This window comes from Lepidochelys kempii, chromosome 1 (assembly GCF_965140265.1).
Source record: "Lepidochelys kempii isolate rLepKem1 chromosome 1, rLepKem1.hap2, whole genome shotgun sequence".
Taxonomy (NCBI): Eukaryota; Metazoa; Chordata; order Testudines; family Cheloniidae; genus Lepidochelys; species Lepidochelys kempii.
Genome location: NC_133256.1, coordinates 34,685,701 through 34,710,724, shown reverse-complemented (window position 1 = coordinate 34,710,724; position 25,024 = coordinate 34,685,701). Strand labels below are relative to the sequence as shown.

At 43.2% G+C, this 25,024-nt stretch overlaps 2 protein-coding genes across 4 annotated transcripts in view; one reads left to right on the top strand and one right to left on the bottom strand.

The window, feature by feature from the left end:
- MSANTD4 (Myb/SANT DNA binding domain containing 4 with coiled-coils) overlaps positions 1-25,024 on the top strand; it is an 804,538-nt gene that overhangs the window by 649,355 nt on the left and 130,159 nt on the right. The window lies entirely within an intron of this gene.
- AASDHPPT (aminoadipate-semialdehyde dehydrogenase-phosphopantetheinyl transferase) overlaps positions 21,596-25,024 on the bottom strand; it is a 64,647-nt gene continuing 61,218 nt past the window's right edge. For all 3 annotated transcript variants that reach the window (XM_073338578.1, XM_073338587.1, XM_073338595.1), the window contains exon 6: positions 21,596-25,018. In XM_073338578.1, the coding sequence (XP_073194679.1) occupies positions 24,860-25,018 (159 nt within the window). In that variant the 3' untranslated portion in view covers positions 21,596-24,859. The remainder of the gene's footprint in view (positions 25,019-25,024) is intronic.

Here is a 25,024-nt window from a genome sequence, read left to right as displayed (position 1 = left end):
TCCTTCATACTCATACATGAAAAATATTAAACTCATTGGATGAAGTTATTCAACAGAATCAGTGCCGTTCAGTCAGTTCACTAATTGTTCATATAATTCATTGATAAAAAGGTTACAAATATAAAAATGTCAGCAACCTAAAATCAGCCTATTCATTAGGAGCAGTATATGCGCTTTGTATATATTACACACAAAATACTATGTTAAAAGAACATTGTTAAGGTTCAAAGTCAACCACTCAGAAGTTAGGAAATGCCAGAATTTAAGATTGCCAGTGTGTATGCATTATGATTCAGTCTTTAATTACATGATCACATACTATTTTTTCCACAGGACCCCGGCATCATTTGCTGTAGAGGATGAATGGTATTCAATTAATAAAGCAGAGTAGGAAAGATAAGTAGTATGGCAAGAGACCACCCTGGCTTAACCAGGAGATCTTCAATTATATGAAGCTCGGAAAAAAAAAAGAGTCCTATAAAAAGTGGAAACTAAGTCAAATTACAAAGGATGAATATATACAAATAACACAAGTATGTAGGGACAAAATTTGAAAGGCCAGGAAAAAGGAAATTAAACTAGCTAGAGACAACAAGAAAACATTTTACAAATACATTAGAAGAAAGAGAAAGACCAAGGATAGGGTAGGGCTGTTACTCAATGAGGGGGGAAAGACAATAACAGAAAATGTGGAAATGGCAGAAGTGCTAAATGACTGTTTTTCCTCCAGTTTTCACCAAAAAGGTTAGAAGAGATTGGACATCAAACATAGTGAATGCCATTTGTCATAATTATAAAGGGAAGGGTAAACCCCTTTGAAATCCCTCCTGGCCAGGGGAAAGCTCCTCTCACCTGTAAAGGGTTAAGAAGCTAAAGGTAACCTTGCTGGCACCTGACCAAAATGACCAATGAGGAGACAAGATACTTTCAAAAGCTGGGAGGAGGGAGAGAAACAAAGGGTCTGTGTGTCTGTCTATATGCTGGTTTCTGCTGGGGATAGACCAGGAATGGAGTCTTAGAACTTTTAGTAAGTAATCTAGCTAGGTATATGTTAAATTATGATTTCTTTAAATGGCTGAGAAAAGAATTGTGCTGAATAGAATAACTATTTCTGTCTGTGTATCTTTTTTGTAACTTAAGGTTTTGCCTAGAGGGGTTCTCTGTTTTTGAATCTAATTACCCTGTAAGATATCTACCATCCTGATTTTACAGGGGGGAATCTCTTTATTTCTATTTACTTCTATTTTTATTAAAAGTCTTCTTGTAAGAAAACTGAATGCTTTTTCATTGTTCTCAGATCCAAGGGTTTGGGTCTGTGGTCACCTATGCAAATTGGTGAGGCTTTTTATCCAACATTTCCCAGGAAAGGGGGGGTGCAAGTGTTGGGAGGATTGTTCATTGTTCTTAAGATCCAAGGGTCTGGGTCTGTAGTCACCTAGGCAAATTGGTGAGGCTTTTTACCAAACCTTGTCCAGGAAGTGGGGTGCAAGGTTTTGGGAAGTATTTTGGGGGGAAAGATGCGTCCAAACAGCTCTTCCCCAGTAACCAGTATTAGTTTGGTGGTGGTAGCGGCCGATCCAAGGGCAACGGGTGGAATATTTTGTACCTTGGGGAAGTTTTGACCTAAGCTGGTAAAGATAAGCTTAGGAGGTTTTTCATGCAGGTCCCCACATCTGTACCCTAGAGTTCAGAGTGGGGGAGGAACCTTGACACCATTGAACAGGAGGTAGGATCTGAGGCTAAAATAGGGAAAGAACAAGTTAAAAATTACTTAGACAAGTTAAATGACTTCAAGTCTCCAGGGCCTGATGAAATATATCCTAGAATACTCAAAGAGCTGGCTGAGGAGCTATCTGAGCCGTTAGTGATTATCTTTGAAAAGTCATGGAAGATGGGAGCGATTTCAGAGGACTGGAATAGGGAAAATATATTACCAATCTATAAAAAGGGAAATAAGGATCACCCAGGGAATTACAGACCAGTCACCTTAACTTCAGTACCTGGAAAGATAATGGAGCAAATAATTAAGCGATCAATTTGCAAACACCTAGAAGATAATGAGGTGATAAGTAACAGTCAGCATGGATTTGTCAAGAACAAATCATGTCAAACCAACCTAATAGCTTTCTTTGACAGGGTAACAAGTGTTGTGGATGTGGGGGAGAAGCAGTAGACATGGTATATCTTGACTTTAGTAATACTTCTGATGCTGTCTCCTAAACAAACTAGGAAAATACAACCCAGATGGAAAAAAGAAAAGGAGTACTTGTGGCACCTTAGAGACTAACCAATTTATTAGAGCATAAGCTTTCGTGAGCTACAGCTCACTTCATCAGATGAAGTGAGCTGTAGCTCACGAAAGCTTATGCTCTAATAAATTGGTTAGTCTCTAAGGTGCCACAAGTACTCCTTTTCTTTTTGCGAATACAGACTAACACGGCTGTTACTCTGAAACCCAGATAGAGTTACTATAAGGTGGGTGCATAACTGGTTGGAAAACTGTTCCCAGAGAGTAGTTATCAGTGGTTCACAGTCAAGCTGGAAGGGTATATCAAGTGTGGTCCTGCAGGGATCAATTCTGGGTCCAGTTCTGTTCAATATCTACATCAATGATTTAGATAATGGTATAGAGAGTATACTTGTAAAGTCTGAAGATGATACCACGTTGGGAGAGGTTGCAAGTCCTTTGGAGGTTAGGATTAAAATTCAAAATGATCTGGACAAATTGGAGAAATGGTCTGAAGTAAGTAGGATGAAATTCAATAAGGACAAATGCAAGGTAATCCACTTAGGAAGGAACAATCAGTTGCACACATACAAAATGGGAAATGACTGCCTAGGAAGGAATACTTCAGAAATGGATCTGGGGGCCAAAGTGGATCACAAGCTAAATAGGAGTCAACAGTGTAACACTGTTGGGGGGGGGGGGGCGGGGAAGAAAAAAGAAAAAAACAAACATTCTGGAATGTATTAGCAGGAGTGTTGTAAGCAAGACATAAGTAGTAATTCTTCCACTCTACTCCACACTAATTAGGCCTCAACTGGAGTATTGTGTCCTGTTCTGGGTGCCAAATTTCTGGAAAGATGGGCCAAATTAGAGAAAATCCAGAGAAGAGCAACAAAAATGAATTAAGGTCTAGGAATCATGACCTATGAGGGAATATTGAAAAAACTGGGTTTGTTTAGTCTGTAGAAGAGAAGACTGAGAGGGGATATGATAACAGTTCTCAAGCACATCAAATGTTGTTACAAAGAAGAGGGAGAAAAATCCTTCTCTTTAAACTCTTTGCATAAGTCAAGAAGCAATGGGCTTAAATTGCAGCAAGGGAGGTTTAGGTTGGACATTAGGGAAAAAAAACTTCCTAACTGTCAGGGTAGTTATGCACTGGAATAATTTGCCTAGGAAAGTTGTGGAATCTCTATCATTAGAAATTTTTAAGAGCAGGTTAGACAAACACCTGCCAGGGATGGTCTAGTTAATACTTAGTCCTGCCAAGACAGAATTATTATTTTCCTCATAGGCTTTTTTCTATGCCACTCATCACTATAATACCCAAGTGATTCACAAACAATAAATATCTTCACAACACTTTTTCTGACGTGAGAAGGTGGTATTATACCAATTTTATAGATAGGGCGCTGAGGTACAGAGGGATTGAGATCAAAAGTCTCCATTTTAATTTTGGGTGCCCAATTTGAGAGGGTTGGACTGTGATTTTTCAGAGTACTTCCCATTATACAGCACTTTATACATTCGACCACAACTCCTGTAGACTTGAGTTGTAGTTGTGAGTGCTCAACACTTCTGCAATTCAGATTCAAGGTCTCAAGTTGGGCACCCAGAACATAAGGAACATTTAGTAACCACCTCTGAAAAGTTTGGTTTAAGATACCGACGCAGCATCACACAAGAATTCTGCAGTGACATCGTCCTTTTCTTCCTGCCTCATTCACTACACAGTTTCCAACTTCTGTAACAAATGAGGTAGGGAATCCTACAGACAACAATCTTCTTTACTACACAACCGATTCTTCCCCAGAGGAAGTCCATCCTGTGCACTGAATGAGGTAGTAGTCCTGTGGAAAAAAAAATAGTACCTCATCATGTAATTAGAGACTGAATCACAATGCACAATGAAGCCAAGTTAAGGTTGCACAGGCAATCTTAATTCTGGCATTTCCTAACTTCTGAATGCTTGACTTTGCAACCTTAGTAATGTTCTTTTAACATTTTTGGATGCAACTTCCTTGTTTTGAAAAAGCAAACGGGGAAAAAAAAACAAAAATTCCCTCATGTGGTATCATCTTGACACCCACATGGGTCATCAGCAGGATTGGAAGGTCCTTTAGGTCCACCACACAGACCTCTGCCACTTGAGCTAATACAAAATAACAACCTACTAGTGCTTTCTGTGGATCAGCACTAGAGGTGGAATGAGACACTCACTTGGCCAGTGGGTTTTACAGGTATTAGCTGACAGCAGAGAAATGGTAGGACTCAAGAATCTTGAGTTTCATTTCAGGCTTTCAAGGGGAGCGTGTTTAGCGGGCACAGACTCTTCTGCCTGTTCCTCCCAAGCTTGACTCCTACAATCTGTTCTTGCCCAGTTCTGTTTCTCGGCTCCTTGTCCCAGCCCCATTCTCTTTACCTGACCAATCCTAGTGTCCCGCTCTGGGCTCACTGTCCAAATCCCAGTCTCCACCCCAATTCTCAAATTACAGTCTCTTCCCCTCTCCATGCCCAGCCCTAGTCTCCTTACCTAGCCAGTCCCAGTTCCCCCTCCCCACCCATCTCTCTCTCCCCCTTCCTCCCCATCACTGGTTCTCTGTCCCAGTCTCCCTCACAGCACTGCTCATTCAATCTTAGTCTCCCCCCAGACCTCCTTCCTGGCTTCTAGTCCCAGTCCCTTTGCCCAGTCAGTTCTAGTTCTGGACCTGCATGCCAGCTGCTTTTCAGATCTCTCTCTCCTCCCCATTGCCCTGACCCCCCCACCCCCGAATGGTTCCTATTGTCAGTTTCCCTGACCATCCAGTTCCAGTCTCGCCGATCTGAGTATCTTCACCCCCATTTTCCCCACCAGCTCCCAGTGCCAGCCTCCCCTCCCCTCCAGACCCAGACTCCTAACCCAGCCAGTGTCAGTCACCCCCCTCAAAACTCTAGCCACATTCGCGCCCCCCCCCTCGCCAGTCCACATCTCACCAGACTCCTTGTCCCAATCTACTCCTTTCCCTCCTCCCCAGCTGGCTTTTCCCCCCTCCACATTTGAATCAGATGGCTTCCTCCTCTGTGCTGCCTGGACCCAGAAGAGGGTCATGAGAGCAGAGGAAAGAGGTTCCTGCTGTCAGTTCTGGTGCCTAGCCCTACCCTGTCCCTGGCCCAGAGCAGCTGAGAACAGCCATTACAGTGCAGGTCCTGCTGAGCCCCCATCTGTGCCCTGGGATGGAGTACGCTCAGTCATTCTGTGGGAATGATGCATGCACAATCTGGTCAGCACTAGGAGCTGTGAGGGATGGAGCCAGCTCAAAGAAAAGGAGTACTTGTGGCACCTTAGAGACTAATCAATTTATTTAAGCATAAGCTTTCGTGAGCTACAGCTCACTTCATCGGATGCATACTGTGGAAAGTGTAGAAGATCTTTTTATACACACAAAGCATGAAAAAATACCTCCCCCCACCCCACTCTCCTGCTGGTAATAGCTTATCTAAAGTGATCACTCTCCTTACAATGTGTATGATAATCAAGTTGGGCCATTTCCAGCACAAATCCAGGTTTTCTCACCTCCCCCCCCGCCCACACAAACCCACTCTCCTGCTGGTAATTCTTTTTGCGAATACAGACTAACACGGCTGTTACTCTGGAGCCAGCTCAGTTGCCGTATGGAGAAAACATTGACCAACTGGGCATCTAGGAGCTCTGAGGGGATGGAACATGCTCAGTCACCAGGGGCATCATTTCAGAAAAATTCTGGGATGGAGAATCATAGAATCATAGAATATCAGGGTTGGAAGGGACCTCAGGAGGTCATCTAGTCCCACCCCCTGCTCAAAGCAGGACCAATCCCCAATTAAATCATCCCAGCCTTTGTCAAGCCTGACCTTAAAAACTTCTAAGGAAGGAGATTCTACCAACTCCCTAGGTAACGCATTCCAGTGTTTCACCACCCTCCTAGTGAAAAAGTTTTTCCTAATATCCAACCTAAACCTCCCCCACTGCAACTTGAGACCATTACTCCTTGTCCTGTCCTCTTCTACCACTGAGAATAGTCTAGAACCATCCTCTCTGGAACCACCTCTCAGGTAGTTGAAAGCAACTATCAAATCCCCCCTCATTCTTCTCTTCTGCAGACTAAACAATCCCAGTTCCCTCAGCCTCTCCTCATAAGTCATGTGTTCCAGACCCCTAATCATTTTTGTTGCCCTTCGCTGGACTCTCTCCAATTTATCCACATCCTTCTTGTAGCGTGGGGCCCAAAACTGGATACAGTACTCCAGATGAGGCCTCACCAATGTCTAATAGAGGGGGACAATCATGTCCCTCGATCTGCTCGCTATGCCCCACTTATACATCCCAAAATGCCATTGGCCTTCTTGGCAACAAGGGCACACTGCTGACTCATATCCAGCTACTCGTCCACTGTCACCCCCTAGGTCCTTTTCCGCAGAACTGCTGCCTCGCCATTCGGCCCCTAGTTTGTAGCTGTGCATTGGGTTCTTCCGTCCTAAGTGCAGGACCCTGCACTTATCCTTATTGAACCTCATCAGATTTCTTTTGGCCCAATCCTCCAATTTGTCTAGGTCCCTCTGTATCCTATCCCTGCCCTCCAGGGAGAGGAGGCAAAGTTGTGTCAGCAGCCCCGCTTCCACCTCCTAGCGGAGGTCATGCCTGCTTATGGAGGTTAGTGGACCAGCAGGGGTGTCACACCCACAGCCAGCCTAGAGCAGTGATCAGGGTCTGTCATGCTCTGCGTTCCTGCCCAGACCACATATGGATGATCCTGACAAGCAAAGGAGAAGAGCATTATGGACGAGAGGCCGTATGTTAAGCAAACAGGATGCAAGATAAACACAGACCACATACTGTAGCACAAACAAATCATCTTTTAGGCCATACAGTACACTCCTGATTTAATGAAATTATGATACTATTATTGAGCCTTTGGCATGCTTCCCACTGTGTAAACATTTCTGGCTTGCATAATCCATAATTTTATTAGAGCTACTAATTTGAATGGAGGAGCAGGCAGCATGAAACTACTTACAAATGCCAACTGAAAACCATTTGTAGGTTATACAGAGAAGTGCAGCATGTAATGGCAAAACCATCTACCAATGGCTTGTCTACCCACTGTAGCCATCCAGTGGAAGTACAGAGCCATTTAGCACATTACCTGTTTATGAATAAACATGTTTTAATATCATGACAATGAGATACAGTGATCTCCTCTATCACAGAACACCATTTCAGTGTGAAGGAGCTGCAGATAGTTTTTATTATCCCTAAATTATTACTATTTTTATCTCTGTAGAGTCTGGTGGCTCCATCTGGGCTCTGTTGTATCAGTTGTGATGCAAACATAATATGAAATCGTCCCTTCCTCAAAGCACTTACAATCTACACAGACAAGACAGAGACAGAGAGATGAAGTGACTTTATAAAAAGGTCCTAAGCAGCAGGGTCAGGAACAGAACTTAAAGGTATGTTTATACAGCAATTAAAAACCTGCAGCTGGCCCCTGCCAGCTGACTCGGGCTCGCACGGCTCGGGCTAAGGGGCTGTTTAATTACAGTATAGATGTTCAGACTTTGGCTGGAGCCCGGGCTTTAGGACCTTGCAAGATGGGAGGGTCCCAGAACTTGGGCTACAACCCAAGCCCGAACGTCTACACTGTAATTAAACAGCCCCTTAGCCTGAGCCCTGTGTGCCTGAGTCAGCAGGCATGTGCCAGCCACGGGTGTCTAATTGTCTAATGTGGACATATCCTAGGTCTCCTGACTCTCACTCTAGTTCCCTGTCTACTAGACCACACACTCGCTCTCTAAATCAGTCCTGAGAGATGGTCCCTGAATCTCTCTAAGGCCAATGATTTCCCATTTTCCTACGGCACATGATCTATTACCAGATTATTCTCATAACTGTAGCTTTTCCTTTAATGATTATGCTAAGACTAATGCTTTGCATTTCTAGAGTGCTTTTGATCAGAGGGTCACAAAATGTTTTACGTAAAACAAACAAGCCGATCAATACGCTTGTGTGGTTGAGAAGTATGATCTCCCTTACACAGATGGGGAAATTGGGACATTGCTTCCACCTTGTATCCCTGAGCAAACTGGGTGTAAAACAATACATTATTAGAACTTTACCCAATCATTCACTTTGCATAGGTGTAAATGGCAACATTAGATGCAAAGCACTGGAGAATCAAGGCCAGAGTTTCAATCGCTTGCCTATGTCACACAGCATGACTTCAGTAGAGCCAGGAATAGAACCTACAAGATCAGGCTCCCAGTTCTGTACCATAACTATTATATTTATTTAATGGTTATATTTTCCTTTGGATTTGTACAGAGAAATCCTAACCGACAGCTGTAGGCATTCTAATAGAACTGTAAAAAGTCTCAGTTTATATATAAATCTTAAAAATAGCAAATCCACCATGAGTCAATTCCTCCTTCTCTAACAAAACAGAAAAATCAATAGTCAGAATTCTCCCTTAGGCAGTGTACTTGACATTGACTAATGATCTGATGTACATGCCTCCCAAGTAAATAGGGGTATTTATTGTCTCCTTTTTGGTTACTTTTACAGGAATATTTACAGTTTGCTACAATATGTCCATAAATGTACAATGCACAGAGGGTGCACAGAGGTTTTAGGTGTGGTATTACTGTATACAGGTAACACCATCTATACTTGGCACAACATTGTTCTACATAAGAATATACACAGGTACTTGGTGCAAAATTGTTATATGCTAATATTGATGTACACTGATTCCTCTTTGAATCTCTCCACTGGCTGCTATTTTCTTCCCTGAGCAAGTGTAAACTGTCCTTCATCAGTTTCAAGGTCAGTACCAATTTACATCTCAGGTGGTGGACTGAATCCTGGCCTCCATCCACCCTGATTTGCTCTGATCCCAAATTCCCAGGGGCACTCAGGAGTTCTCATAGCTGTGGCCCTGGCAGGAGCACAGGAGGGAAGTTTCACTCCTGCACTCTTTAGCAGGCAAGCATCTGGGGGTGGAGTCTGCCCTGCAGAGATCAGCATCTCCCCTGGAGCAGGGATTCTTCTCTGGCAGGCTTAAGGGGATCTCCAAATCACGGGAGAAGGTGGTTCAGAGGAGCTCAAATTCTGTAATTTTTAAAAAAGCTTATACTCCTGCCACTCACCAGTAATATTTTTCTATGGGTAGTCAGAAATATTAGGGTGAATGTATCATTTTCAGGATGGTTATTTGGCTGTGATGCAACCCATGAGATTTTCTAAATTGTCTCTCTCTTGCCACCTACCAATCCACCAAACACAAATACTCGGTTTTGTTTTTTAAAGCACTTATTTTATCTGGATTCTTTTTCTGAACTGTGAGCCTAAATATATTTTAAGGATGCGCTGTCATGATGCTATTGATTTTTCTCTGGCACATTGTACATTATGTCTGAGAAGCACTAAAGATTTATGCCCCCACTCCAAAAAAAAAAACCAAAAAACAAAAAAACCAACCACCCAAACTCAATCCTCTTTCTTGGTTTCTATTGCTACAAATTGGCTAGTACTGGGAACCAATCAAATGACAACAGGAAAAGCTAGACACTGTTTAACTCCACTGACACCTTTTAATATTTGTTATAGTAATATTACTTTTTTAAAAACAATTCCTTTATGTCTTATTCTGCTTTCATTTTTCTTCTTTTCCTCAATCATGTCAAGGCATGTGTCATAAGTATAAAGGGAAGGGTAACCACCTTTCTGTACACAGAACTATAAAATCCCTCCTGGCCAGAGGTAAACCCTTTCTCCTGTAAAAGTTAAGAAGCTAAGGTAACCTCACTGGCACCTGACCAAAATGACCAATGAGGAGACAAGTTACTTTCAAAGCTGGGGGGGAACAAAGGGTCTGTCCGTCTGTGTAATACTTTTGCCGGGAACAGATCAGGAATGCTCTTCAGAACTCCTGTAAAAATTTAGTAAGCAATCTAGCTAGAAATGCATTAGATTTTCTTTTGTTTAATGGCTGCTAAAATAGCTGTGCTGAATGGAATGTATATTCCTGTTTTTGTGTCTTTTTGTAACTTAAGGTTTTGCCTAGAGAGATTCTCTATGTTTTGAATCTGATTACCCTGTAAGGTATTTACCATCCTGATTTTACAGAGGTGATTCTTTTACTTTTTCTTTAATTAAAATTCTTCTTCTAAGATCCTGATTGCTTTTTCATTGTTCTTAAGAGCCAAGGCTTTGGGTCTGTGTTCACCTACGCAAATTGGTGAGGATTTTTAATCAAGCCTTCCCCAAGAAAGGGGGTGTAGAGCTTGGGAGGAAGACGTCTCCAAGTGGGCTCTTTCCCTGTTCTTTGTTTAACACGATTGGTGGTGGCAGCATAGGGTTCAAGGACAAGGCAAAGTCTGTACCTTGAGGAAGTTTTTAACCTGGTAAGAGTAAGCTTAAGGGGGTTTTCATGCAGGTCCCCACATCTGTACCCCAGAGTTCAGAGTGGGGAAGGAACCTTGACAGCATGGTATTTAATTTCTTCTGCTGTCAGGTCTAAAATGATCTCTTTCATCAGCACAATGACCACATGAATGTATTTCCCTCCCTCTATCCCCATTGAAATGACTGCCAGCAACCGTAGGCTTATAATGGGGCATACTTGGTTAAAAACCTTAGGGCGAGATCAGAGGTGGGCAAACTACGGCCCACGGGACCGTCCTACCTGGCCCCTGAGCTCCCGGCCAGGGAGGCTAGCCCCCAGCCCCTCCCCTGCTGTCCTCCCTCCCCTGCAGCCTCAGCTCACTGCGCTACGGCCTGCCACTCCTGCTGGGCAGTGCGACATGGGACTGGCTCCAGACAGGTAGCGGGGCTGTGAGCTCCTGCTGCTCTGAGTGGCATGGTAAGGGGGTGGGGAGCAGTTGGTTATAGGCATGGGAATCCCAGGGGGCCTGTTGGGGAGGCAGGGGTGTAAATAGGGGTCGGGGCACTCAGGGGTTGGATAGGCGGTGAGGTTCCAGGGGGGTGGTTAGGGGCAGGGGAGTCCTGGGGAGGGGCAGTCAGGGAACTAGGAGCAGTGTGAGTGGATAGGTTGGGGGTTCTGAAGGGGGGCAGTCAGGGGGCAGGAAGTGGGAGGGGGCAGAAAGTGGGAGGGGGCAGATGGGGGTGGGGGCCAGGCTGTTTGGGGAGGCACAGCCTTCCCTACCCAGCCCTCCAAACCGTTTTGCAATGGTGATGTAGCCCTGGGGCCAAAAAGTTTGCCCACCCCGGGCTAGATCCTCAACTATTGTAAGTCAGTGTAGCTCCACTGATATTATCTTGGAGCTGTGCTGATTTGCACTAGGAGAGGAGTTCTCCCAGTTGCTATATCTCAGAGAGAAGCTAATGTTCATTTCAGAAACAGGATTTTCCCACATGAGAAAGAGGCTGGAAATGGCACATGGGGATTTTCTGCCAAAGTCATGGAGGCTCTATTTCGGTGATTCTCAAACTTTTGTACTGGTGACCCCTTTCACATAGCAAACCTCTTTATAAATTAAAAACACGTTTTTATATATTTAACACCATTATAAATTCTGGAGGCAAAGCGGGGTTTGGAGTGGAGGCTGACAGCTTGCAACCCCTCACATAATCACCTCACAACCCCCCAAGGGATCCCAATCCCCCAGTTTGAGAACGCCTGCTCTATTTTATGTTCTGTATTCAGCCCTGTGACAGGGTGCACCACTCACCGCTTGTCTGGCGCCTCCCCATATCACTCTGGGGATTAGCTCTCAAGGCCGACACCATGGTGATATGGGGAGGCGCCAGACAAGGGGTTAAGAGGGCCAGGTAGATATCAAAGTCTTTCCTTCAACAGTCCTAGGCTGTCTTTCCATTCACTGCCTCAGGTGCCCCGCATTCAGTGGCTCATAGGGGAACCCAGGTCCCCCTCTACTCTGGGTTCCAGTCCAGGGATCTTAAAGCCCAGAACTGCTGGATTGATTCTCCCAGTCCTCACTGCTCCTTTCCTAAACTGCTTCCTACCTCTCCTGACTCTCCCTCCAGGTGCAGCCTGTAGAGTTAATAGGCCTACCTGGCCATCTTAACCCCTTCCAGTCCTTTGTGGAGTGGACACCCCATCACAAGTCTCTTATGGGCAAAGTAAAATAAATCAATTTTTTATTATACAAATTGTGAGGATACAATATTTCAAAGAGCTGCTGCACCGCTAGGTTATTTGTTAAAAGGCATCTTTGATATGAGATTGCAACAACCTTCAGAAATTGGCACATTCCAGTTGACATCCCTAGATTAATTTGATGTCATTTTCAAAAGGCTGTAACTAATTATCCGTAAAAGTGCAATTAATAGTTGCTATTTCAATGAAATATCTGCAAGTTCAACAAGTTAAAAAAATTCCAAGGAATAATCAGGCAATTAAAAAGCAGCCAGGTGAGAGAAAAGAAACATTTTCTCCAACTTCTAGGAAAATGGGAACTGGTTGAACAACCAAATAACTGCTAACAGTTGCAAATAGTCATGTAGAGTAACAGTCATCCAAAAGTCCAGCACAGTTTATGGATCCTCTTTAATGCACCACAGTTAGACCAGATCCTAGACCTCCTGTGATCCTGGAGCACTCCTCTGACAGCACAAAGGGCTATAAATATGCCCTAATTGGTCAGCTGACTATTCCCATGCAGATGTGAGATGATAGACACTGAGGGCATGGGCAAACATAAGCATGGAGAAATACTACATTTCCTGTGGCTTCCAATCCAGGTCAGTGTTTGTCTTTTAAAAATACGTTCATGGACATAACAGCTAAGTTGGAAGTGACCAGTCATTTGCATGAAATTCAACCCCATTCAAGATATGAAAAGTGAAGTAATTAGCTAGAGAGTACAGAACCAAAGCTGGAGTCCTACAACAATTTTAATGACATGCTTGAGTAAGGCACGTATGAGCCCCTGTTTAAATGAAAAGCAAACAAACAAAAAAGTAAGTGATTAAAATATTTCAGCTTTGTATGAATTAATTGCAAAACAAAACCTAAGCCCTGAAATGTTTCCCCTCCAGAGTTACGAAGATAGCACTTTCTGCTTGCCTTTTAAATGCCTTGTTTAATTTACTATTTGTAATATAGTACAACCTTTAAGTCTTACAGTACAAATCCTTTTCCTGTTTTGTTTTTGCCCAGTCATTTAAAGAAACATTCTGCTACTTTCTGCAGCGATGCCTAAAGCAGCATTCTTTATTTTAATCAGCAGGAATCTGCAAAGCCCTGGGAACAGTCTGTGTTAATTACCGCTATGAAAGGTATCTTACAGACAGGCTAACATTCACCCTTGTCCAGCAGACACAGCACAAGGCATTTGCCCTATTTATGCCCTCCAAGGCTCCAAATCACAGTTTAAATGGTGCATAAGACTTGAGCAGGCTCCCTGCATAGGAGTAAATTTCACCCAAAGAGTATGTCTATTCTGCACACTCCTTACTGCAGGTATAAAATATATATCGGGGGTGGCCAAACTGTGGCTCACAAACCATATGCAGCTCTCTTACAGTTAAAGTGTGACTCACAGAGCCCCCCACACCCACCTATTCTCCACCTACCAGACTGGGAGAAGCAGACCTTAGGGCTTCTGCCCAGTGGAGGGACTAGGAGCTTCTACCAGAGATGACTAGTACCTGCTGAAAAGGGTGGGGCACAATTTAAAGATTCAGCTCCCCCAACAGCTTGAGTCATGCCCCTGCTCTTACCCTCAGCAGCCCCTCCCTGTAGCTTCCAGGTGTTAGCACTGCATGGAGAGGCAGCAGCAAACAGCTGGGAGCTGCAGGGAGGGGCTGCTGCGTTAGCTTCCCAGGGAGAGGCAGCAGCAAAAGCAGTGGCTCTCCCTGTAGTTCCCACCGCAGCAGCTCCCAACTTGCTGGCTCCAGCAGCTGCTGTGCATCTGACTGACTAGGGCCAGCAAACCCTGGCAAAAATTGAGGGGGGGGGGCACATGACCCCATGTGCTCTCTCCCCCCCCCCAATGCGTCAGCTCTGGTTCTGCCCAGTGGAGAGAGGGAAGTCTTGGTGCTTCAGCCCTGTGGGGTATATCTGCTAGGGTTTGGGACTTTGGCAGGAGGGGGGCTTCAGCCCTGAGCCCCGACAGGCACCTCCCAAGGGGCTGAAGCCTGAGACACCCCCCCCCAGCAGGGCTCAAGCCTTGAGACCCAGCAGGCACGCCCCAGCCCTCCAATGTCAGAAGATTGTCACATGCAACTCAGATCGTCAATAAGTTTGGCCATCCCTCGTACATATGCTGCATGCCCCCCTAGCATGGGTATAAATAGCAGTGTAGATGGTGAGGCACTGCTTAAGGAAGTAAAGACACCCCTGAACCTTGGGGGTATTTGCGCTACACAGTTTTCTACATGCCCCCGCAGTGCCTCCCCCATCTACCCTGCTATTTTTAGTCACACTCTCCCTGCCACCAGTCTGTCCCCACTCAGGAAAGGGAAAGGGCTCTGGCAGGAGGGAGGCAGGAGGGAAAGGGTCTGGTAGCTCCGCACTGCTAGAGCCTTTTTCTGCTTCAGAGAGCTGAGGGAGCCTTTTCTCATCACAGGGAAAGACCCCATTAGTAGGGAAAAGCTCTGGCTGGGAGGAAGCTGCCATGAAAGGCACTGGCAGCAGGGAGCTGCCGGAGCCTTTCCTCACTGTCTGCCCCCTGCCAGAGCCTTTCACAGAGTTACACACAACAATGTGGACACAGCCTGTCCACATATACTACATGCTGCCACCCCAGGCATCTTGAAGTCCAAAATCAGGCAAATCTCAATGCCTTTGTGGAATTCAGATTGGGGCTAAACACAACTGTTCACAGAAAATTTAAGTGCAACCTTCCCTTTATCAAGCTGCTGAAAATGTAAAATGTGCACAGCAGAATAGGTTTTATTGCCCTTGTCTTTAAAATTATTTTTCAGGGGTTGTCTGTATATTCTTTTCATGTATTTTAGGTAAATGCTATTTCTCTTTGGAGTTTCTTTCCTCAGATTTATAAACTTTGTTAGTGGAACACGTTTCACTTGACCACAAAGACTCATTTCGTATCTAACCGGGATGTAGACGTCTTGGAAGAACCATGGTATTTCAAAGGGTGCCTGCTTAACTGTCACAAGGGCTGGATTTCATCAGAATAGAACAAGTGAATTAATATTTGATGCATGTCACAGAAGAGATTATTGTAAGTGATCTGAACCCATCCTGTCTCCTTAATTAATCTTTTCATGTGTATGGGCATGTTTTAGTTCCCTGGGATTAAGAAATATAGATTCATGTCTCCCAGCTGCACTTCAGCCTGTTCTCACTTCGCTTCAAGATCAATTCAAATGTCACAGAAATTGCCACATGAAAAAAGAAACTGATTTGAAGCAAAACTGCTGTTATTCATCATGGAAAAAAATATGCTTTATTCCTTTTGACAGTACATTACAACTGTTGTAAACTGAATTTTTCTGTATTGTTAGTTAAGTCTCTACGACTGTAATTCATATAACCCTTCACAAAGTTATTTGTGCCTAAATTAAAATCAAATCAAAATGCAAACATAGAAGATCCATTTTGCTGTTAAAGGACAAACAGTTTGGGGCAGTTTTTCCATCAGAGAGCTTCCTAGGCATGTTCTCCCAAGCTACTGAAGTGTATCCACTACTTTCTGAAACAATGTTTTTGAATTGTTTGTTATTCACAGCACATGTATCATAACTAAAGGTTGCAGGGAAACATGGACCATTTCTTTAATTAACAAGGATGGGATCCATGAAAGTACCAAATCTTGGGTTTAGGAGCCTAAGTCCCAGTCTTGGCTCCACTGTGATCAACAAAACACCCACTGAACCCTGTAGGTGCCAATGTTTTTCAGAGTAAAAGCTACCTAGGGGCCTTTGTTCCTGCCTCTGGGCATGCACACTGCTGCCTCCCTCCATGCATACGGCCACCTATCTCCTGCCTAAGCCCAGAGCGATCCATGAACCAGAAGAGGCATTTGGCCACCTAAGTCCTGTGCTGGGCAAAATCCTGTACCTGGCCTCTGAGGCCAAAATCCAGCTGGAGGAGGTGGTGCCCACCTTATAACTTTTAGCTCAGTAGTTACAAGGGCCAGAGAATGACTCCATAATGCAGTGTTTAGGGTAGCCATCTGGGAGGTTTGAGACCCTGGTCCAGTCCCCTGCTTCAACCACTTTTTAAAAAAAAAATTATTTAAATGCAAAATTAGAGATTGAGGGAGCCCACATCAGACTGTCTCGTGGCTCAGTAGCTAGAGCACTCTCCTGAGAAGTGAGACCCCCATGGTCAAATACTTTTTTCCCCTCTGGCAGAGTGGGGAATTCAACCTGGGTCTCCCACATCCTAGGGGAGGCAGGGGTGCTGTAACCATGGGGCTATAAGTTTATAAGGTGGGCAGCACCACCACCTCCTCTTGCAGCTGTTTTGTGTGGAATGAGGTAGGCTCCAAAGTCATTTCCACAAAAAATTACTGAGTCACCTAAGGTGCCTTACTACAAGAGACTGGTTCCAATTCTTGAATTGCTACTCAGAGCTAGGAGCCTCCCTGCAGCCTGGAGTTAGGAGCCTATCTCTGAGTGGGGCAGAGCTTATAACACACTCTTCTTGTCAGCATCTTGCATTGGTTAGCTTAGGTGGCTCCACACCTAGTGGGCTGGCTTTTGTGGATCACATTATAAGGTGTCTCTCTCTTCCCATTCATTGTATAAGGAGCCTAGGTGCCTAACTTGGCTTTGAGGATCACAGTGTTGTGACTGTGATTTCCTAGGTGCCTAAAAGTTAGGTGCTGTGATGCTCAGCGTTGCAATGCCCAAGTCCCTCGTGGATCCCCCACCAAGTGACTTTGTCCTTGCTGAAGCAGATTTCCTACATCAAAAGTAAATTATCTGATGAATTATATCTATTTGTCCAGTATTAGCTCTTCTTCTAGTTCAGAATGTGACCAAGAAATTAAACTTTATAAAGTGGAATATTAGGCAGGTTCTCTAATATCTATTTACAGCATTGTGCTCCCTTCATGGCTTTATGATGTGGCGCATAGGTATCCCTTAGGTAATGCAGGACAAACAGTATTTGTAAAGCTAAACGATACATCTCCTAGATATTGCTCACAAATAACATTCTTTACTTGTAATTTTTCTGGTGAATGAATATCCATTACAAAACTCTCAAGCTCCTGTCTTTGTTTTACAGAGTGGTTTCAAAAGCAAGTCAGAAGAAGGGCTGCTCATTCATCGTTTTCTTACCTGAACATCAATTATTGGAGGCGGGAGGAGGCAGAGGGGGAGAGAAGTGTCACCATGCCTCAGTGGGTCACAACTGAGAATGCCAGATTCAGGAGAAATTCTTGAGAAATAGGGCAGACTCATTCCAACCTGGTGGTTATTTTATGATTAGATTACACCACACCAGTAAGTCTCACCACACTGGTGAACAAGAAGTCAAAAATGCAGTCTCCTTAGGCATTCCAGCCCTTATTTCACCACCCAGACGCTAGCCTTTATGATGAGTGGTTATTGAAAACCTATTTCATCAAAGGGATCAGGCACTTAGCCAGGTCAATGTATAATTCAGATCTTACCCAATAATCATGCCAATCCTTTAGTAACTAAAAGCTAAAAGTTTATTAGTAAAGAAAAAAAGAGTTAAAATGGTTAATAGATCATGTACATAGAATAATGGCAATGTTCTCGTATCAGGTTTGTAGTAATGAAGCTCCTCAGTCAATCGTCCAGTATGTTCCTTTTAGTTGTAAATCCAGCCCAGAGAATCAGAGCAGGAAAGAAGCAACACAGAGATGTTTCACGGGTCTTTTATATCCTCTGCCATGTGCTTAAAATTTTACTGTCCCAAACAAAACTCAAGCCCCTGTCTGTGAAAAGTTACTGGCACAAGATGGAGTCCAGGGTAACATGAGCAAATCACATGTCCTTACATGGTTTGCTGACTCACAGGGGCAGCCATTGGCCATTTCTGTGTTAAGGAGTCCAAAGGAAGACTTACCTGGTGGAATGAGTCTCCTCTATGACCCATTGTAAGAGTTAAATGTCTTTAATGGACCATCAACACAAAGCTGTCTGGCTTCAATGCAGATTTCACCTGGTGGGTGTTACCCCAGGAACAAACATACTTGGGAAATAGATATTTAGCCAATATTCTAACTTTAGATACAGTGATGATTAAAGCTACAATTTTATTTATGAGTATTTTTAGTAAATGTCATGGACAGGTCATGGGCAATAAACAAATATTCATGGCCAGTGACCTGTCCATAAGCGTGATTAAATCTTGAGGGGGGCGGGTGCTGGAAGGGCCACTGCTGGGGGAGGAGTGGCACTTGGGGCCAGTGGCACCAGCTGCTGGGGGCCGGAGACTATGGCTGACCCCAGTGCCGCTCCAGCAGGGGCTGGTGTAGTTGTCCTGGGAGCCACCTGAGCAGCTGGTGAGCTGAGCACACCGACCTCTGCAGAAATCATGGGAGGTCATGCAAAGTCACAGAATCCGTGACCTCCATGACAGACACGGAGCCCTAGTGATGATACACGGATTTAAACAAGATAATCTTATTTAGCAAATCATAACTTTTCCATTGAAAGCTTACATAATATATTTTGTACAAGATTTGTTGCAATTTGTGCTCCACTTCAGGTGACTTCTGAGCAGTATCCCCAGAAAGAGGTGGCAGTTTCAGAACAGGGTGCAGAACTGAAGATAGTACTGCAGAGCCAAGTGCCCCATCAGATGGCAGGGAACAATGCTTTGAAAACGTATGGATTGAAGTCCAGATAGTGGCTCTACATATCTCAGATATAGAAATATTCTTCACAAATGCAGTAGAGGTTGCCTGTGACCTGGCTGAATGTGCTCTTATCCTCTGGGGAAGGGGGGCTGGGGGGAAGGGCGCCAAGGACCTGCAGATACGAAACAGATAGAGATACGACTTGATATCCATTTTGAAAGTCTTTGAGCAGATATGGGAGTCCTCTTCGATCTATCTGCGGAGGAGACAGAGTCTAGGTGATCTCCTAACCTGCTTAGCCCTATCCAGTTAGAAGGCCAAGGCCCTTCTAACATCCGGGGTATGGGAATAGAATCCCTGCTCAGAACCATAAGGCTTCAAAAAATACTAGTAGATGGATAGATTGGTTAAGATGCAAATCCAATGTAACCTTCGGTAGGAACTTAAAATGTGGACAGAAATAGACTTTATAGTTAAAGAATTTCGTACAGGGGGAATCTGCCATCAAGGCTTCAATCTCCCTGGCCTTAAGGGCTCACATGATGACAGCTAAAAAAGCCATCTTCCTAGATAAATGAAATAGGGATCAGGTTGCCAGTTATTCAAATGGAGGTCTTGTGAGGTGGGCCAAAATCAGGCTGAGGTCCCAAGACAAGATGGGGTATCTAATGTAGGGGAAGAGATTACCCAGACCCTTAATAATTCTGGGATGATATTGGATGAGCAAAAATGGAGAATCCCTTGACCAGGCAATGAAAGGCTGCTATGGCAGCCAGATGTATCTTGACTGAATTGATAGATAAGCTGGATGTCTTCAGATCCAGCAGGTAATCCAGGATGGGGAAAAGGGAACCAATTCAGGGTGGAGGTAGCGACAACCACAGCAATGGACAACAGGTAAGTAGGTTGATGTTTTTCTACTATACCTCTGGAAAGCAGGAAGCCTCTATTCCCAAGAACCATCCGGGAACCAAGCCGAGGCATAGAACCACTAGGCTGGGGTAACGAGCACCACGCACATCCTAAAACAGGAGATGAAGAATGGTAGGGAGCTTGACCAATGGTTGGACACAAAATTGAAGCAAACAAGTGTACCAAGCTTGTCTTGGCTAGGTAGGTACTTTGAGAATAACTCTGGCCTTGTACTGCCTTATCTTGTTTGGTACCCTTAGAATTAGGAGCATTGGGAGAAAGGCATAGAACAGACTCTTCTTCCACGGTAGAAGGAAAGTGTCCCCCAGGGAGTGGTGACCCAGACCCCCACTCTTCCCTTGAACAGAACAGAGGGCACTTCCTGTTCTCGGAGGTGGCAAAAAGTTCGATCTCTGGCAGCCCCCATCTCCTGAATATGCTGTGAGGAACCTGAGGGAGTGTCCAACTCCCATTCATAATTGTGGGATTAATGTCTGCTAAGGACATTAGGTGGGGTGTCCTGGATGCCCAGGAGGTAGACCGTTGAAATCTGGATATGGTGGGCTATACACCAGTTCCAGAGTTTTATGTCTTTCTTGGCATACAAGGAGCAGGATCTTGCTCCTTCCTGCTTGTTGATGTAGCATATGCAGGACATATTGTCCATTGTGACCCTGACTGGCTTGTCCCTTATGAGGGGTAGGAAATGGAGGCAAGTGTTCCTGACTGCCCTGAGCTCCAATAGGCTGATGTGAAGACTGGCACTGTGGGTTGCTCACCCACTTTGAACCATGAGGGTGTCAAGGTGGGCTCCGTCGGTTGTTAGACACTGATGTGGTTGGGCGAGAGAAAAGGACACCCACACGGATGTCGAGTTGCTCTTTTCACCAGTTTAGGGAGTTCTTTACATGCAAGGGGCAAGTTGCCTGCCTGTCCCAGGTGTCCCTGCTTGGACAGTAGGTTGTTCTGTATCAACCCTGGAAGCAGTGGAGGTGTAGTCAGGTGTGATTGGTTACAAAGGTGCAAGCTGCCATATAGCCCAAGAGTTGAAGACACTCTGTGTGTATATATATATATATATTTCATATACATATTACTCAAAGAAGAACTCAAAGCTCCTTACACCATTAACAAATTAAGCCTTCTTGCAAATTAAACAAGGGCTCTATGGGGGCTTACTTCTCCCACCACTAAAACGCAGTTATCTCTGATGCGGAAAACAGTATCTGTTCAACAGCACACATCTGCCACAGTTTAAGGCAGGAAGTGAAGAATACTGTACCTTACCCAATCAAAGCTGCAGAAGAAAGTTAGGTAGACAGAATATAATTATCCTACTGGTATTTGGCCAGAAGAAAGGGAATAACATGCTTACTCTTACGAAAAGTGATATGAAAGCTTTAATGACCACAAGCGGTCAGAATCCTAGTTTTATGCCTCATCTGCAAGATGCCACCTCCAGCACCATACTGTCCTGTGCTCTAGCATAGATTCAATACTGATTAAGAGCACAGCATTATGCCTATTGACTCACTAATGTTACTTGCCTCAGGTTCTTGGTGTTCCTTGGAAACCTCCTATCTAATAATAACACAAGTCAAACTCTACTTAGTTTGAGAGGTCACCTCAAAAAGGTGTCTGGCTGTAAGCAAACAACCTTTATTATTTAAAAAACAGCAGAACAGATCCAGAATGCTAGAACAATAATTCAATTTTAGAAGAAGTTTTTATTTCAATAAACAAAAACCTTAGAACTTCTCATTAATGTAAGAGTACATAACAATGTAGAATATTTACAATATTTGGATATTAAAACTTTGTACAGAATGTGCATGACATATGCCAAAAACATGATTACTTCCCCAAGGATGTTACAAACTAAAAAACAACATGAACAAACACCATCAAAGTAAACAGAGTTGTGCATGGTCACTAAAGCTGGGAAGCATCATCCAACAGGTAGTTTTTCCAAGAGAGATGATGCTCATGTGCATATTTGTAGCCTCATTTCTAGCTTATTTCTTTTTCATATCCAGGTCTTTCTAACAACATCTTTTTTATGTTGATTTGTTAATGTGGTTAGCTGTGAACATATCAGTGCTTTACACCTTTTTTTTTTTTTGAAAAACTGAAAACCAATGTTAGCTTTAGCTAACGTGTTCATTATTTCAGCCCATTTGCTTCTGTAATATAGTAAGAAGATAAATCTTGATAGCGTAAGCCTGCTTGAGTCATATGACCTACTTCGTACAGCCATATACTCATGTCAAATGACAACATAACGCTCTTTTCACACAGATGCAAAGTGTCTTAAAAGTATTTCTGTCACTAAACTATAATCTTTACATAAGACACTTTAAAACCACAGACATATGCCAAAGTTAAACACATTTATCACAATTTGTACCATGGTATTTCTGTAAAGAACGAAGTTAAAAAATCTAGCCCTAAAGCATTAAATAGATAGATCATTTACAGCAATATTAAGGATTTCACCTTGGATATTCAATTACACTAACTCTTCTATACATGACCATAATGTTGATTTTAATGTGTGCTCCACATGCATAACACTGTTTAAAGAAGAGATTCAGTTTATTTTCTAAATAATTATTTACAGCAGTAGTATATGCTCAGAAAGCAATTCTTATGATTGTGAGAATAATTGTTCACATACCCAGGGTATTACAAGATCTTAGTGTATAGACATGTGAAACTCTTATACCTGTATGATTGCTCCTTTTCTGTGCATATGAATGTAAAGTAATTCTATCAGTAGTGCTAAGATCTGAAATTGTAGATACATATGACTCATCTGAGTTTCCACAAGCCAACACTATCTCTTACCATTACTGCTCGATAAAATTTGCAAAAGTTAGATTAATCCTGTTTTTTTACCCAGAGCAACAGAAATTCAACTGTAAAGGAAATCTGTGTATTGTGAGGATTTGGAGTCTTCCTAGTGATTCTGCCTGGTCTTTCATAATCAATGCTTTTTTGGGGGGTGAGTGGTGGGAGAGTTTGGAGGAGTACCAACCCTTAAGTTTCTAAACTTTCTTGTTACAGATACAGCCTTGAAAATGGACAACCTTATTGGTTATTAGCCAGCCAAAAGAGGTGTTATCAGGATTAACTCCCATGCCTAAATGTGATCACCTACAACAGTGCGAATTATTTCACTGCAGATGATAAAATTTATTATGCACTTGCCAATGGGGCTTAGTGTTTGCAGTGCAGACTGATAAAAAGCACTGGATTCTCAGTTTGGTCTGAAACACCAGCAGCAGTGACAATTAAGACCAACAACTAACAAACAGGATTATTTTTAAACATCTATTGTAGTCTGGAAAAAAGCATCTATCAACAAATCCTTATTACAGCTATTATTTTAGCAAATAAAATTAAAATTTTACAATCAGCAGGGTATAATGGACTTAGTGCTAGTTTTCTCCATTAAGAAATTTCCCTTGACTTTAAACAGAATAACCTTGGCCCCTGGGGGACTCCTAACCCAAGATCCAATAGTCATTACACTTTCAGTACTACAAATTCTTAATTTTCAGATTCACTCCTACCTACAGGGTAAAGCTGTAATGACTGAGAGAGAATTATGTAATTATTTATTAATTAATGGCTCAATTAAAAAGTATGCTGTAAAAGCGGGCAAAAGGATAATTTTAACAGTATTATTTGAGTGTGAAGAAGTGATTATCCACATCAGCAGCACGGGAGCTTCTGTAAGACCATAAAACCCATTTCCTTTCTGCCTCAAATCCTATATCAGAGGTGCAAGTTTAAAGGTTATAATACAAGCAGGCCTTCACCCAATCAGAATGCAGGGCAACAGCCAATTTGGGCACAATCCTACTCTCACTGAAGTCAACATGAATTTTGTTTGACTACAATTGGAAGAGAATTGAGCCTTTTATTCTGAAGTAATGATTCTGGTCAGTATCCATTCCCTGCACCTTTCAAATGACCTCAAATATCCACACTTCATAGATTAAAAAGGAAGATACACAAAGGGAAAAAGTATTCTTTGGAAAGGACAAGACAAATAGTCTGAAATTGTCTTCCAGCACCTATTGCTCTCTCCCAAGTCTCCCTGAAGTCTATATGGCAATGCAATACTCTACATCCCCCAGCTCCAGGTCTGCAGCCCTGCTTGGAAAAGGGCACACACTGCTTATGTATTTAAAAAATAGCGGTCCCCAGAAATAAAGAGAACATAGATGCAAATATGGGTCCAGAAACGCAGAACTACTGCAGGGCATGTATCCACTTCTGAGGAATGAGATATCTAAAGGAGAGGCAAACTATATACTATTAGTGGAGAGATTCATCAGTACAGATAATTCTGAGGAGGCGGCTGACTGTGTGAGACATACCTCACCAAAAGCCCAGGACTTAGAACACTCTCAAACTGGTTTTACACAGCTGTAGATCCATTAACTTCAAATAAGTTTGATAATTTTACATAGAACTTTTGCTATGAAGTAATAGTACCATCATCATTAACCAACTGTTTTACTTTGGCTTTGCCCAGCTACTTTGGAATAAAATTATGATTTCATGAGAGAGAGGCAATATCATCACTTAAACATCAGCAGAAATTATGAAAACACATTTTCTTTAAATATTAAATACTTGTTCCTCATCAAGAGCAGCATTAATGCAGCTCTATTCACTGCTATTGGCAGTGAGTAATTATAGAGATATGAGAATCATAGAGGCAAATTACACAATGAAAAAAAGGTGCAGAGTCAATTTAGATCTTTTACTTCACAGTTTCTTTAGCCTGACATGATCTCAGCATATGGGAAAGGGGGTAAAAGGTGGCAGGTTTGTGAGGCTGGGAAACCAAATCTTGGTCTAAAAGGGGAAATGGATACACACACTCAAATTAAGCTTCGCAGACTAACAATGTGTGGTCTTTGAAAGATTTCAGTTTCTTTTCTTGGAAACGCAGTCTTATCTTGAATGAGTACTCTGGCGTGCTGGGCACTCCTGTTTGGAACAAAAGTTATCCCAGTATGTAGGGTCTTCAGGTGCTATAGGAACACCAGCGGCAACTAAATCATCAAAAGTCAATACCTGGAATTGTGGCTGGGTCAGGTCTTTAGGAAGAACCTAAGG